This window comes from Camelina sativa, chromosome 3 (assembly GCF_000633955.1).
Source record: "Camelina sativa cultivar DH55 chromosome 3, Cs, whole genome shotgun sequence".
In the NCBI taxonomy this organism is placed as follows: domain Eukaryota; kingdom Viridiplantae; phylum Streptophyta; class Magnoliopsida; order Brassicales; family Brassicaceae; genus Camelina; species Camelina sativa.
Window position 1 is genome coordinate 18,316,113 of NC_025687.1, and position 16,732 is coordinate 18,332,844.

The 16,732-nt window shown below is 35.6% G+C and overlaps 1 protein-coding gene across 1 annotated transcript; it reads right to left on the minus strand.

Annotated features, from left to right (window-relative positions):
* On the minus strand, positions 1,692-4,073 carry LOC104777487. Its single transcript, XM_010501752.1, has 5 exons — positions 3,787-4,073; positions 3,457-3,530; positions 2,801-2,930; positions 2,413-2,697; positions 1,692-2,296 (listed from the first exon to the last, which is right to left on the minus strand). The coding sequence occupies exons 1-5, from the start codon at positions 3,898-3,900 to the stop codon at positions 2,051-2,053; spliced, it is 849 nt and encodes a 282-aa protein (XP_010500054.1). The 5' UTR covers positions 3,901-4,073; the 3' UTR covers positions 1,692-2,050.

Here is a 16,732-nt window from a genome sequence, read left to right on the forward strand (position 1 = left end):
ATTATTGTTTACGGTAAGTGAGAATTTTTAAAATATCCCTTTTCCAATACCACTTTACATAATTCTCCTATTTCTAAAAATTTATTAAAATTGCCAATGAAATATACACAAACTATTTTACATATGTATTAAATTTCATATGTACTTTATAAATATGTTTTAAAAATATTTTATTGTAAAAGCCCCTTCAAACCTTATAAAACCTTTAAACCGTATAGAACTTTATAAATATTTGGAATGAGTCTCTGTTACTATCATATTTTTAAGAAAGTTAAAAGAGATGGATGATATGGAGATTAGTTACTATACAGAAGTATCTTATAAACCTTATCAAATTTTATAAATTTTTCAGAATTATAAATGGTATTTTTAAAAATGGATAAATAAAAGGGGAAATATTGAAAAACAGTAATTCTCAAAATATATTATAAACTAATAAAAGCAATAAAAGAGCAATTAAATAAGCTTATATTTATCATGTTTCAATTTTTTTTCCAATAATACTTTGACAAATATTTCATTAATTATTTAGTTTTTTGTAATAGTGAAAAAATGGAAAATAACTCAGTTTTGTGTACCAATATATTTATTTATATTAGCATTAAGTTGTAAAATAAATGTAGTATCTATTTACTAGTATACTACATAATTACACAATATAATTCTATTTATTTGTATTTATATAATTACCTTTTCTATTATTATATCTACTTATTTTTCCATATTTTAAGTTTAAGAGTACTGAAGTATTTTATTAGTTTCTGTTAAAAATCACAACTACAAAAAAGCTCGCCAGATTCAACCGCTAACCATTTAGATAGGTAAAAGTTTAGTTAGATTCAACCAAAAATCATAAAGAATTGAAGCAAGTTCCGTATTTCAGCGAAATTCCTCCAATACCGATTTATTTTTTAGATTTGTATGTATATATAAAATATGGTATTTTGATAAATGTATTGCTTTATTAATTCTAAATTTTTTTTGGAATATTTTCAAAAATACCCCTTTTCAATGTATAAAACAACTAAATTTTAAGTCATAAACTCTAACTACTAAATCCAACCCCTCAAAACTACATCCTAAATGTAAATAGAGAATCTAGACCTAAAAAAAAATTCTAAAAATTAATTTAACATATTGTAATTGTGTGAAAAAAGATAAAAATGGAATTTTTCTTTTAAAAATCTATTTTTGAAAATATGTATTCTAAAAGGTGTATTTCTAACAAATTATCAATTTTTTCTAACAAATATATATATATATATATATATATATATTTTTCATTTGGGAGAGGACCATCGCTAACGTTCTATGCCAAACAAGATACAATTACATATTTGTAATATTATGATATGTAATTATGTATCACACCCACTGCTTTAGACTGCTTTTGAAGAGTTAGTCCAGTCTTTTTCTTAGATAACAGATTAGCCCCCAAAACAATCAATAAAATCAATCAAGTACCCAACATTTAGTTGGCAACAAATACAGTAAAGAGACAGACCCAAACACTGAGTCATAGTTAGAACTTATTAGAAGTCATAGTTAAACAGTCCCAATCTTTTTTAAAAACAATTCATATATACCAATAGTTTAAAAGACAGTCGAGATTCATAAATGTGAATTGATTGGTCAAGGAATCCAAATTCGATTCTCAAGTAGTCTCTTCACTTACCTAACGAGTAAACAGATTAGCCCCCAAAATAATCAATAAAATCAATCAAGTCCCCAACAATTAGTTGGCAACAAATACAGAGACAGACCCAAACAATGAGTCATATAGTTAAAAAAAAGTCTGAGCTCAAAAAAACAACAAATCAACTCCACAAAGTCCTAAGAGACCGATCGAATTTAGCTTTCCCGTAACAAACTCAGCAGTAGTCCGATCGAATTTTCCCTATCTTGATCATTTCATAACCATCCAAGCACACAAATCCGGAAACATTGAAAAAAAAAAAAACATTCAAAAGTACATTATCTATTAATGATGATAAATAGTTAGAACCTTCTAAGTTTGTAGAGAAATTTTAATCTTATTGGTAGGGTTGGTTTAGACCAAGGCAATGCTGCTTTCTCCACCCGGTGGTTTGCGAACACCGCCAAAGTAGTCACGAGACTGAGCCTTTGCATCCGCAAATATGTCATTGCCACTTATCTCCTTCAACTTCGCGGTGCTTAGAAGCCTCTCAGCCGTGGCTGAAGATGGAGATGTAACATCCCCTTTGAATACATTGTTTCCCGACAAATCAGTAAACTTCCTGTCCGGAATCTTCTTGGCCGTCTTCAATTCCCCATCCTGTAAGAATTAGTGTAACTCAAGTTATTAGCAATGAGTAGAGAGAGCCAAGATCTTTTATATAATACCGATGATGAAACTTAGTTAAAAGAACTATAAGTTTAGAGAGTGTTTACGGGTTTGGTATCTGATTCTCCCAAGTCGAAGTTGTCTTTATAAGCCAAAGCACGAACAGTAGGACGTGCTTTGATCTCAGGTGGTGGAGCAAAGATGTTATGACCACTTAGTTCCTTACACTTAGCATCTGAGAATTGCTTATTAAGCTTAGCATCAGACTGAGACTCCAATGTACCACTGAGCTCACGCTGCTTCGCCACTTCTGGCACTGTCGCTGGCTTCTTCGGTGTAACAATCTCTTCTTCCCCAAACGAAATGTGACTCACAATTGCTGCTGGTGGTTGCTGAAACAATCCAAACGTACACACAAGAAAAGGTGATTAAAACAAACTACAAAATGTATCCAAATTCTCAAGAAGACAGGCACAAAAAAAAAAAAACACAAACCTGGAATGTTCTTGTTTTGCCGTTTGTGGCCGGATTAGCACTTCCTGTCTCGGAATCATCATTTTCTTCATACACAGAGAAAATCCCACTCCCTGTGATCTCCTTCATCTTGTAATTTGAACAAGGCTTCCTAAAAAACATGATTTTGAATATAACACAACCAAAACATTAACAACAAAAACTCTCCCAATATTAATCTATCTATATACATAAACATACATGTCATAGTAAAAATTTCAGATCCATATTAAACCAAGTACAATAACCAATCTAAACCAGAAATAACCAGAGATTTGTCGTACAAGTATCAATTCTATCAAATGACAAAATTAGAGAAGCGTGAACGATACGAAGTAGATCAAAAAGGGAAACTAGAATTGAAAAGATACCAAAAATGCTTACTAATTAAGGACATTAATTATGGAAATTAAAAAAAAAACTCTTTCCTACCATTAAGAAGAAAAAAAAACATTCGATAGGAGAGGGTCCAAATAACGACAGAACAGAATCACTCATCGGTTAACAGATTCTTCGTACTTATTGTTCCGCATTTATTATACATAATCAAATCGAAAACAGTACCGTTTTTGTTTTTTTGTACGTCGATTAATATTTTCGAATTCGGTAAAAAAAAAAAAGGATCAGATCTCTCTCACCTCTTGTTCAAGCTCTCAACTTCTTCATCTGTGACTTGTCCTCCAAACACCACTTTGCTGATTCCATCCGACGGCTGTGATTAATTCCCCACAATTTCAAATCAAAATCAAATCCGTAGATCGCGAAATTAACAAAATTGAGTGAAATCAGTAATAAATAGTTTAATCCAACGGCTGAGATTGTTTTCCCCCAATTTCAAAATTTGAAAAAAAAAAACGAATCAAAAAAATTCAAACTTGTAGATGGCGAAATTAGTAGTAAATTGTAAAAAGAATTCAATCCGATGGCTGAGATCATTCGAAACTAACTGAATTTAAGGTTTAAGGTACCTGATGCGATCTAGCGGCGGAGCGAGCGGGAGACTCAAACGGTTGATTCTCCGGCCAAGTTAGTAGATCCGCCGTCGACATGTGTGGTTTCCTAACCGGTGTGTTTTTCTCCATCTTTCTTCTTCTTCTTCACCAAACAAATCTCCCAACAAAAAAAAAAGAAAGAGAAAGCTTCGATTGCAACAACAATGGTGGTCGAGTAAAAAAAAAACACAAGGAAGCGTATGTATAGAGAGAGAGAGAGGAGAAAAGAGTGGAGTGGTAGCTACTCTTCTTCTATTTCAAAAACCTTTTTTTTATATAAAAATTACTCTGTATTATTATTATACACTGTGACACAGAGGATTACTAACACTTGTCTTTGTAACCTTACTGGTGGAATATTTGAATCAAGTACCGCCTTTGATCTTATTGGATTTAAAATAATTTTAAAAAAATACTTTAAATTATTCTATTGGCATGTGATGACCTCTTTTGTGTTCTCAACAGGTCGGTTTTAGTTGGAGAATTCACCTACTGTAGCCGGTTTTGCTTCTTTTAAATATTTTTGGGTTGTTTTGTTTGTTTGGGAGTACACATGGATATGGCTTTTTCTCTTCACCAAATTACCCTTAGAGATAAAGATACGTTGACGGTTGTCTTTCTTTAGTTAATTTACTTGGATTATGTACAACCTCAATTCCACGCGTAAAGAAACTTCTACAAATGTTATTTTAATATATATATATATATATATATATATATTTCGTTGGGTTTGGTTTGGTTTGGTTTGGTTTGGTTCTGCCATCAGTTTACTTAGTTTATATATTTAGAGATCTAGGAAAAGTAGCACATTCACTATTTAAAATAAATAGAGAAAATAGTAAATTTGTCAAATAGACACGCGATATACTGTGAGACAAATTTTTTTGTAATTAAAAAAAATATATAAGTTGAATTTGTTTGTTACGATTAAAATTAAAATTGTATAATTATATTTTGATTTTTAATTTTATGATTTAACCCGCGGTATACCGTATGATAACTTGTTTTTTTACATATTCATAATTTAATCGACTTAATTAGACATGTCCAGTATCTTAATATTGGTATAATGCATAGGTCAAGACCCTTTATGACAATAAACTTTTGAGTAATTACTTAATTCTTTTATATATATTTTAACCCGCTATTATGTTTTTTTCCAGGTTTTCTATAACTAAAAAAAATTATGTTGGATAAAATCTATTTTTTTTTTTAGTTTTATATAATATCATTGAGATATTTGTTATTATATTTGCTTTAAGTATATAAAAATTATAATTTTTATTTAGAATTTTCTTTAAGTATATAAAATTATAATTCTCATTTGTAATTCTATTTTGCTTTAGGTATAGACAAATTATAAAAATTATAATTTTTTAATTAATATATTTGAAATCGATTTATGTAGAATATTAGTTTATTTATTTTTTTAGAACAAAATTGAGATATTTAATTTTAAAGGAAGACAGAAAAGGTATTTTAGAGATAGTTTAGGAATATATTGTTAAATGTAAAGATTGTGTAAGTATAAACCGAAATTGTTTAGGAAATAGAAATCTATTTAGTAGAGATATTTTAGGAATAATAATTGATTTTTTTCGATATATTATGAAGAAAATCGAATTTGATTTCCATATTTTACTTATTATTTTTGTGCAATTTTTTAGGAATCAATTATGTAAATAAGTTGAACTTCAAGGGTAGAATACAAAATGCACATACTTAAAAATATATATATATAGACTGGGAGAGAGTTGTCTTTGTGTGTGGGTTTGTGTGGGAGTGAGATGAGAGAGAAAAGAAAAATTATTATTAAATTTTTTTTAACGACCACTTTATTACGAAAATTAGTAGCTATTACATAGTTCTTGCAATAGAAGGTTAGAAATACATGTATAGCCATGATAGCAAGTATTATCTGGTATATTTGCTTTTGATAATAGATTTGCTGGCCGATTGTTGTTTTTTGGTTTCCATTTGAATTCGACTTTCTCAAACTGTAATTGATTTCTTTTATCCAATTATAGCTTCCAAAGTTGAGGGTCTTACAATTGAGGATCTCTGAAATTTGCTTGCAAGTCACCTTAAAAAATAACTCTTCTGAATCTTTTACTCCAACTGTGTAACATTGCAATGAGGAGTGCTTGTAATTCACTTTCTAATGCAGATGCAGTCGAAATTGCTACAACGTGGCCTGCTCCAATGAATCCACATATCTCATTTCGCATAATTCAACCAGCCTTTGACTGTCTAGTATCGATATTGAAGGAGCCTTCTCAGCATTGTAACCTTTCAAGTTTTTATGAAACAAAATGGCAGTTTTCTTAGGTTTTCTTCTGAGATAGAAGCAACCACCCTTTACTCCTTCTTCTTGTGTGTGAATCCTTGAAGACTGAGATTTGACTTATCACAGATCCTTTCACAGATCTGTGTGGCGTCCTTTAATCCACCCATCTATCTCTTCATCTTCCACTGCTACCGAATAGACAGAACAGTGTTTTCAACCATTTGTCTATTCACCATCTCTTCGCTGCATTTCATCTATCATCCAACAAGTAGGCAGAACAGTGTTATCAACCATTTTCCTATTCCCATCTATCCACGTGGGTTCCCTCATCTGGGTTCCTATATCATCTGGTATCAGAGCTAAACACTATAAATCAGGTTTTATCTATCCCTTTTGTTTTAGTTTATTTCCCTTTGTTTGCTTTAGTTTGTGTCTGTTTCAGTTCGTTTTGTGTCAGTTTGTTTCTGCCTTTTTAGATCTATTATTTTTGTGTGTTCTTGTTCTATTTTGATTGTTCATCTTCTAAAAAGAAAACCCTAAAAAAATTTCGTTCAGATCTGTTTATTTGATTGGCTAAAACCCCCCAAACTCTAGATCTAGCAGTTTTTGGCAGTTTTCCTTATTTGAACCTTTCGACTTCAAACGCTTACAACTATTCAAGCCCAACTCCAAACATTTTGTGATCGCATGACACGAATTGAACAGCCCCCACTTGCACCAAGAGCACCAGTTCGTAACTTGCCAAGAGGAAACCATGAAGTTGATATTAGAGATCAGTCTGATTCAGAGGAAAAACATCAAGATCTTAATCAACACCAAAGGCCAAAGATACACTACCAACAAGGCAGGGGACGAGATGAAAACAACATAAGAGAAGGAGGCTATGGTCGTAAGCTCAACCCGCCAATATTTGCTGGAAAGGTTAATCCTGAAGCTTACATTGATTGGAAAAGACGTATGGAGCATATCTTTGGATACTACAACTATTCTGAGCAGAGAAAGGTATCCCTAGCTGCTGCTCAACTCACCGACAATGTCTTAGTTTGGTGGGACAGAGATGTGTCTGAGAGGAGGAGGCATAGACATATACCAATCACCACTTGGGATGATATGAGGTTTCAGCTAAGAAAGAGATATGTCCCAGCTTATTACCACCGAGAGCTACAAAAGAAGTTCCGCAAGCTCTCACAAGGAAGAAAATCTGTTGAGGAATACTTCGAAGAGTTTGAATCTCTTAAGAACAGATTGGAGGTAGAAGAATCTTAGGAGAACTTGATGGTGCAGTTTCATGATCGGGTTGCTAGAAAGGTGGAAAGACAAACATATAATGATCTTGAAGAGTTGTTGCACCTAGTAGTCCAAGCTGAACAACACATCAAGAGGAAGACAGCTTCTACTAAGTGCAATAAGATTCCATGGACACCGCCACCTCAAAAATCTTTAGACAAGGGAAAATCTCTTGATGTGGACCAGATATTTAAAAGAGCTGCACCTGAGGCATCAAAGGTAATCAAACCAGAGCAAAGTAAGCCTACTAACCAAAGAGCTCGCGATATGACTTGTTTTAAATGTCAGGGAAAAGGACATTATGCAAGGGAGTGCCCAAACCAGAGAGTAATGATCCTTAAAGCCAATGGAGAGTATGAATCACAAGATGAGAAAGAAGAACGTGATGAATCTGAGGAGGATATTGTGGACTATCCAGAGATGGGAGAGCTTCTAGTCATAAGGAGGGCTCTTAGCACTCTTTTTGATCCTGAAACAATTCAAAGAGAAAATATCTTCCACTCTCGCTGCTCCATAAAATCCAAGGTATGTAGCTTAATCATTGATGTAGCCATGTACTAATGTAGCCAACAAGTATTAGGTCTCCAAAAGACAAAGCATCCCCATCCATATCGACTTAAGTAGCTCAATGACGAGGCTGAACTAAGGATCTCTGAGCAAGTCACCATACCATTCACCATAGCAAATATTCAGATCAGAGTTGTGTGTGATGTGGTTCCTATGCGACCTGGACACCTTCTCCTAGGACGGCCACGTCAATTTGATAAGGAGACTTTACACAACGATCGAACCAACTACTACACTTTCTAACACAACAACAAAAAGCATACTCTAGCTCCACTCACCCCTCAAGAAGTGCATGAAATACAACAAACCATGTCAAAGGGGGCTAAGTCAAACAAAACTAATCTTTACATAACACCTTCTACTGTTTTGAAATCAATTAATTCACAGGACAAGGTGCTACTAATGATCTTTAAGGAAGGTTTTTTTTCAGGTCAAGAAGAAAAAGACTTACCACCAGAAGTGCTTGAACTATTAGGAAGGTTTAAAGAGGTCTTCCCTGAGGAGATACCACCTGGACTACCACCTATTAGAGGAATCGAAAACCAAATTGATCTAGTTCCGGGAGCACCACTGCCTAATAGACTAGCCTACCGAGTAAACCCCGAAGAAGCAAAAGATCTGGAAAAGCAAGTTCGTGATCTAATGTCAAAGGGATACATTCGTGAAAGCCTAAGCCCTTGTGCTATGCCAGTTCTTCTAGTGCCTAAGAAAGATGGAACTTAGAGAATGTGTGTAGACTGCAGAGCAATCAACAACATCACTATCAAAGATAGGCATCCCATTCCAAGGCTTGATGACATGCTAGATGAGCTTAATGGAGCTACCGTCGTTTCAAAAATTGATCTAAGGAGTGATTACCATCAAGTGAGAATGAAAGAAGGTAATGAATGGAAAACGGATTTCAAGATAAAACAAGGACTATATGTGTGTTTAGTCATGCCATTCGGACTCACCAATGCCCTGAGTACCTTCATGAGGTTAATGAATCAGATCCTAAGGGAGTAAATATGTAAGTTTGTGGTTGTTTATTTTGATGATATCTTGATTTATAGAACAAGTCTTGCAGATCACGTAAAGCATCTTGAAATGGTGATAAAAACGCTTAAGGCTTAACATCTCTATGCTAATCCTAAAAAATGCACATTTTGCACTGATCAAGTTGTGTTTCTAGGATTTGTTGTGAGTTCGCAGGGACTAAAGGTCAATGAGGAAAATATCAAGGCTATACAAGACTGGCCAACTCCAACAACCATTGGACATGTTAGGAGCTTCCATGGGCTGGCTAGCTTCTATAGGAGATTTGTGAAAGATTTTATTACCATTGCTGCACCCTTGACGCCAGTGATTAAAAAGAATGTGGAATTCAAATTGGGTCAAGCACAAGAGGATGCATTCAACCGCTCAAAAACAGCCTCACACATGCACCCGTTTTGGTACTTCCTAACTTTGATAAAATGTTTGAGATTGAATGTGATGCTTCTGGTATAGGAATAGGTGTTGTTCTAACTGAAGGAGGAAAACCAGTAGCATACTTCAGTGAGAAGCTCAGCGGAGCTGCACTTAATTATCAAACCTATGATAAAGAGCTCTATGCTTTGGTAAGATCACTAGAAACTTGGCAACATTATTTGCTATCCAAAGAGTTTGTTATTCATACAGATCATGAGACACTCAAGCACCTAAGAGGACAAAATACACTTAAGAAGAGACATGCAAGGTGACTTGAATTTGTGGAGACATTCCCATATGTGATTAAGTACAAGAAGGGCAAAGAAAACATTGTAGCTGATGCTTTATCAAGGAGAAATGCTTTAATCACTACAAGGGAGGCCAAAGTCATGGGATTTGATCATATCAAAAATCTATATGAGGAGGATCCAGATTTCAAAGAAGCTTTTAAGGAAACAAGCAAAGCTGCTTATGGGTCATACTACCAACATGATAGATTTCTCTTTAAGGACAAAAGGTTGTGCATTCCTCAAGAATCCATGAGAGAGCTGCTAATAGGAGAAGCACATGGAGGAGTACTTATGGGACATTTTGGGCGAGACAAAACTCTAAGTGTTCTGATGGAGCATTTCTTTTGGCCGCATTTGAAAAGAGATGTGGAAAGGTTCTGTGCAAAGTGCATCACTTGCATGAAAGCAAAATGCAGGTCACATCCTTATGGTTTATATATGTCTTTGCTTATCCCTAACCTACCATGGATAGATATATCTATGGATTTTGTTTTAGGGATGCCTAAGATCAACAACTGAGATTCTATCTTTATTGTGGTGGACCGGTTCTCCAAGATGGCGCATTTCATTCCATGTAACAAGACGAATGATGCTTCTCAAACCACTGAAATCTTTTTCAAAGAAGTTGTGCGTTTACATGGAATTCCAAGGACCATTGTTTCAGATTGAGACACCAAATTTCTCAGTCACTTTTGGAAGACCTTGTGGAAAAATCTCGGAACTAAGCTACTCTTCTCCACCACTTGTCATCCTCAAACTGATGGCCAAACTGAGGTAGTTAATCGCACTCTCTCCACTATTTTGTGAGCTACGGTGGGTAAGAATCTCCGAAACTGGTTATCTTGTTTACCCTACATTGACTTTGCTTATAATCATGCTAAGATTCTGGTACCAAATTCTCTCCATTTGAAGTTGTCTACGATTTTAATCCTCTAACCCCATTAGACATCACACCTCTGCCCCAAGCTGTTTAATCTAGTGCAGAAGGAGTCACCAAAGCTGACTTTGTGAAGAAACTTCACCAAAGAGTTAAAGAGAATCTTGAGAAGAAAAGTGCAAAAAACAAAGAGCATGCGGATAAGCACCGCAAGGATCTCAAGTTTGAACCTGGAGATTGGGTCTGGTTACACATGAGAAAAGAAAGATTTCCCAAGGAGAAAAAGTCCAAGCTGTCACCAAGAGGAGATAGACCATTTTGGGTCTTAGAGAAAATCAATGACAATGCCTACAAGATTGAGCTACCAGGTGAGTTGAACATTTCTCATACCTTAAATGTTGCTGATTTATCTCCTTTTCATGCAGATGAAATAGTTCTGCAGACAGAACTTTCTCAAGAGGGAGGGAACGATGAGGACATCAATAGTCAACTTCCAGAAGAACCTGTTCTGCCATTTCCCGAAGAACCCGTTCTACCATTTCCTGAAGAATCCATTCTGCCAACAATGATACAAACACCTAGGACAAGGTTGGGAGCAAGAACCTTAAGGGAACAATTCAACAAGTCTATTGAAAGTCTCATTACTCTCATTGAGCTAGAAGATTCCAAAGAGAAGACTCCAAAAGCATCATTTTTGCCGGTTTTACAAGGAATTAAAGAACCCGATCTTTTCATCATTTCCAGAGCTATTGTCAAGGCAAGTGTTTGAATTCAAATAATAAATAATGGTTCTTTTCTTGTTTTGCAAGAATCAACTGTTGGGTCTTTAAGAGTCTTTTATTTATTTAGGTCCTAAAATCGAGTCTATTGTTTTTGCAAGTTTAGTCTTTTTATTTGTAATAAATTTCGACCCTAGAAGGTCCCCCACTGCTGGATCGTTATATATGGTCCCTTCTTCAAGTTTTTATGAAATAAAATTAGAGTTTTCTTAGGTTTTCTTCTGAAATAGAAGCAACCACCATTTTCTCCTTCTTCTTGTGTGTGAATCCTTAAAAACTGATATTTGACTTATCATAGATCCTTTCACAAATCTGTGTGGTGTCCTTCAATCCACCCATCTATCTCTTCATCTTCCACTGGTACCGAATAGACAGAACAGTGTTTTCAACCATTTGTCTATTCACCATCTCTTTGCTGCATTCCATCTATCATCCAATGAGTAGGCAGAACAGTGTTATCAACCATTTGCCTATTCCCATCTATCCACGTGGATTCCCTCATCCGGGTTCCTCTATCAAAAACCAAGAAGAAGAAAAGCATAGAAATTGGAAATAATAATTAATAAAGATTGAATCAAATGTTTTGTTGTAAGTTAAAAGACTGACTCATGTTATGAATTCTAAAATTTTGGATGCCGTTGAAGAACCCTACCCCAAAAATTTTCATGAATCCATCAACTCCTAAAATGAAACCTAAAAGCACCATTAGAATTGAACTACTTATTCAGAAACAAAACAATTGATGCAATTAAATTGTAGATATTTTTGCTATGCCTTTTTTTACGCAAGTTGTCTCTTTAGTTACAACTAATTTGTAGCCAACTTTTAATGTTTTATTTTTAAAAATGTACATTATTTGAGTAATTTTTACTACAATTTATTTCGTTTTCTGTTGTATGTAACAATGCTACAACATTTTGTGTTTTTAAATTTGTAGCCTTTTGCTACAATTTATGTATGTTACAATTTGTCATTATATGAATACGCATAATCACTAATTAGCTATAATATCTATTAACAAAAAATTTTGTCATTTTTGTCACTAATTTGTATAGTTAATATTTGTTATTATTTTTTTTGTAGCAAAAAAAAAATATATATATATATATATATATATATATATATATATAATCTAAATTTACTAGTGACAAGTCACTTGAAAAGTTGAAAGTTAATTTAGTGACGGTAGTGATCCAATACACGAAAACTCCTAGGTATATATATAAAAAAATGTAAATTGAAGATACTTAAGAAAATAAAAGAAGACAAAAACTGTGGAAAAGATATATTGCATTGTCTATGTATCCTTATATACGTTTATGGATATTATGAATGCACATCTAGAAAATCAACTTATATATATAAGAAATAGATTATAATTATATTTGGTGCACACAAAAAAAAAGATAAGAATTATATTATAGTGAATTACTTTGCTTTCTACCGTTTTTTTTAGACGCTCTGTTCAGTTGAAAAAAAGAGAAACAAATAATTTTCAAATACTACATAATTAATTATCAAATTTTAATGTTACTCGTCTAATTGACGTCATTATAACAATTAACTCAAAACTTCTGCATAAAGATGAAAAAACCGTATTTAGATTCTCAACCCTCACACACGATTCACGGGAAACGATCTCATTGGAACCTCATAATTTCGGTGAGACAGTCGGCGTAGAAATCGCTCCTTACAAAAACTCCCACAAATACATCAAACCCCAGCTCGTCTAGTTACTGAGTTGCACAACCAACCACCCTTAGCAACCGAGTAACAAGAGAGGTGGACTTGAATATTTGATTTTGTCCAATTACGGACAAAACTTCCGCACGAATACTTACGGCCAAAACTTCCCCACGAATACTCCGATTCACTATAATCCTCCAATGTCGATCGTCACGTCCATCTGGTGTCGATCGTCACCCAACACACCACTTGCAATCCAACACACATGATGTCGATTGACAATCTTCTAGTGTCGGTCGACACCGACGCCCACGACATCACTTCCGTCGATCTCTCCTCATCCAAAACTAACTCCAGCCATTCTCCTACGACCCAAACACACATCAATATGTTGTTGTCAACCGACACCACATTGGTGTCGACCGACACCCAAACATTACCACAACACGTCCATAGAAAACGTCTATGTTAACCTTTGGTTAAATCAAAATCTAGCCGTTCATTCCATAAATTCACCGTTGGATATGAAGCCTATACCACCATGAAGCGCTCCACCAAATTTCAGAAAAATTGGACTCTGTTTCATCCTCCAAACGTTGCCCCGAAGTAGCCATCCTCAACCAATCCGTGTAGTCCATATGTGGGTATTGGTGTCGATCCACCATGGTGCCGAACAACACCAACCCAAAAACCACGACCATAACCTCCTTTCAAGCACATTTTCGCCACAAAATTAAACCCTAACCCTTACAACAATCGATTCCATCGGTTAAAAAACACAACTTACCTGGAACAACCATTAGAGAGCCTCCTAATCTCTTCCGATCCACCACCAAATAATCACATCCTTCCCCACACCTAAGAAGAAGATGGATATCATTTATCTTCCTCTTATGCCCAAGCACAAGATCTCTTCCTCTAGCATCATTGACGAACGACGAGAGAAGCTCCCCCTCAAGCCCACTGCTCGATTTCCTCTTCTCCCTCACGGCGAGAACTCCTCCCTTTTCCTGTCCATCCCAAACCATCCCTTTCCCCTGCCTTAAAAGAGAGAACCCCAAAACTCTCTTCACTTCTCCTTGGGCATGAGACGGCTCGAGAAGAAATCCCTAAAACAAAGAGGATGTTTTCCTTTTATATGAGAGGCTTTGGGTTCCTCCAAACCACGCTAAACCGCACAATAATTAGAGAAAAAACTGGATGACCCAACCACTTGTGGTGTCGAGCGACACTCACCACTGGTGTTGGTCGACACCCATACCTAAAATCTGAAATTTTGGTTCACGGGCATTACAAAAGATCACATATGCTTATATGTGATTATGATTAACTCCTTTGATTATGATTAAGGGGAAGTATTGAAGTCATGCGTGTGGATCTCTCTCACAGTAATTTCTCTCTCGAAAAAACTTCTTCTTATGATAACAATCTCGTGCTCCATCGGAGGTGTTCTCTATTGATTTCGGCGACGATGAGGCCCCGTGGCTCATGGTGCTTCATGAAACAACCCGAACCGTTTTTTAAAATAATAACAATATATAATTAAGCATCACATACTACTTAATTAAACCAACCACAACCAATATACACAGCAGAAACATACCAGCAATACAGAACCAACATATCATCAATACAATAACACTCCTAACCATTCTATCCAAAAACCTAGCATAACTATATCCAAGGTTCCAACATCAATAACATAACCATAACACAATAACTGAGACCCTAGATCATCCTCCTCCTCATTTCCATGATTACATGCAACATACTTGCACATCACAAACAACAATTGAGATGCGTATTGGGCTATACACATAAGCAACTGAGATTCTAATGTTAAGCAACACAAACAACACAACAAACCTGGAAAGCAAGCATCAGTGTCGACCAACACCAGAATGGTGTCGAGCGACACTGACTCCTACCTGGTGTCGACCGAGACCCACCTGGTGTCCACCGACACCCACCTGGTGTCGATCGACACCGACTCCGCAGACACGTTCTGCTCGAAGCCGACCATCCAATCTCCGATTCTAACCACCTCCAATCCGTCCCAAAACTCGCCCCAAAGGCCACAAGAAACTAAAGAAACCATATAGCATCTAACACAAACAAGAAAAACAACAAAACAACATAAAGCAAGCAAAACAAAAGTGATCTCAGGCTTAGATCAGCCATGGTCATGCACTCACCTCTTTTGGAGAATGTTCTGACCCAATAACGACGAATCCAACCCTTAGAAGACTTCTCCTTTGTGCCTAGCATAAGATCTTCACTCCACAACAACAGATCTCACAAACGAAACCAAGAAAACTCTCAAATCCTCCAAAACTCTCATGAAGTCTTTTCTCCCTTCTACTTTTTCTCCGAAAAGCGACAAAGAGCGGCTACCCAAACCCTTCAGTCGACTTCTCCCTTTAATAGTCCGGTTTAGGGCTTCCCAACCCAAGTCAATCCTAATCTCGAAGATTTAAAACAGTCTGGTCGAAACAAAAATCGCTAGTGGTGTCGATCGACACCTAACCGATACGCCCAAAATTCGAGGATCACTCAGCCGGACTAAAAAGGATAGAAACTCGCCAAGGTGCAAGGTGAAACAAGGGAGATTTGATGGATTGAGGGGTCGCCCAGCAGTTGCGAAAGGCTGCTAATATTCTCAACTTCAATCACTACTAGATATGACACACTAGTCCAGCAAAAGGAGGCTATTGCTTGGATATTATACACCAAGAAACAAAGAAATGTTCTAGACAAAGAACAAAGAGATAAACTCTAAAAAAGAAAAGGTAAATTGGTTGATGATTCTCAAATGAGATTACATGAGTTTATATAGATATAGAAAACTTGGTCACAAAGCCCAGTATTATTCTTGAAACTAAAACACAATAAAGATAGATAGTTTAATGAAGATTCAACTCTTGAACTTTGTCTTCCCAAGGTGCCTTTCCCAAGGTGAGTTGAACTCAATTTTCGTCACTCCTCTTTGACCACAAAACAAAGTGATTATTTTGGGCTTTCTTGGATTTGAATTAGGCTCAAAGTGGACTGGACTTGATAGGTATCATCCCCAATAGTTTTTCCCATGCTCTCTTTGGGCATAAGATCTTGAATTGACCCATTAAATGTTTTCTGAATCTTCTTTGATATTTACTCTTTGATCCAACTTGCTGATGAGAAACAACATGGTTTGTATCTTTGCTTCATCCAGGACTTAGTAGAAACAGCTCCTGGTTTCCATACGTAATTCTGGAAGGTCCTAAACCAATTGGACCTAAAGCTCTTCAAGTGTTGAACTAGATTGACTTCCTTTGGCAAATGAAGTGTATCTTTGTATTTCGTGGGCCAAATCTTCTCTTTATGAGCTTGTTGGAAACATAAGAGATTCATTAACATCCTACAAGTGGTTTTGTACTGAAACTGTTTGTGAGTTGGTCTGTGTAACACGGTCTTTTGTTCAGACGCAAAACTGGGACTGAGATAGATCCACTAACTTGAAATATCCATATCTTTCACATATAAACTGATATTAATGTGATTCCAATTCTCCGTAGTTATGGAATGGATCAAGATTCCAGAACATTTTGTTTCATACCTTGAATCCTTTTGAATTGGTCGGAATCCTCCTTTGAATACTCGTAGGTCCAAATCGCGTAGCCATGAGTTCACCTGAGTTGTATAATGAATAACTTCTTCATCT

Excerpts from the sequence above, each read along its gene's own strand:
- LOC104777487 (XM_010501752.1), bottom strand. The coding sequence starts at position 3,900 with ATGGAGAAAAACACACCGGTTAGGAAACCACACATGTCGACGGCGGAT. Across the intron at positions 3,531-3,786 it reads CCGCCGCTAGATCGCATCAG|CCGTCGGATGGAATCAGCAA; the intron begins GTACCTTAAACC and ends AATTAATCACAG. Across the intron at positions 2,297-2,412 it reads GAGAATCAGATACCAAACCC|GATGGGGAATTGAAGACGGC; the intron begins GTAAACACTCTC and ends TAATTCTTACAG.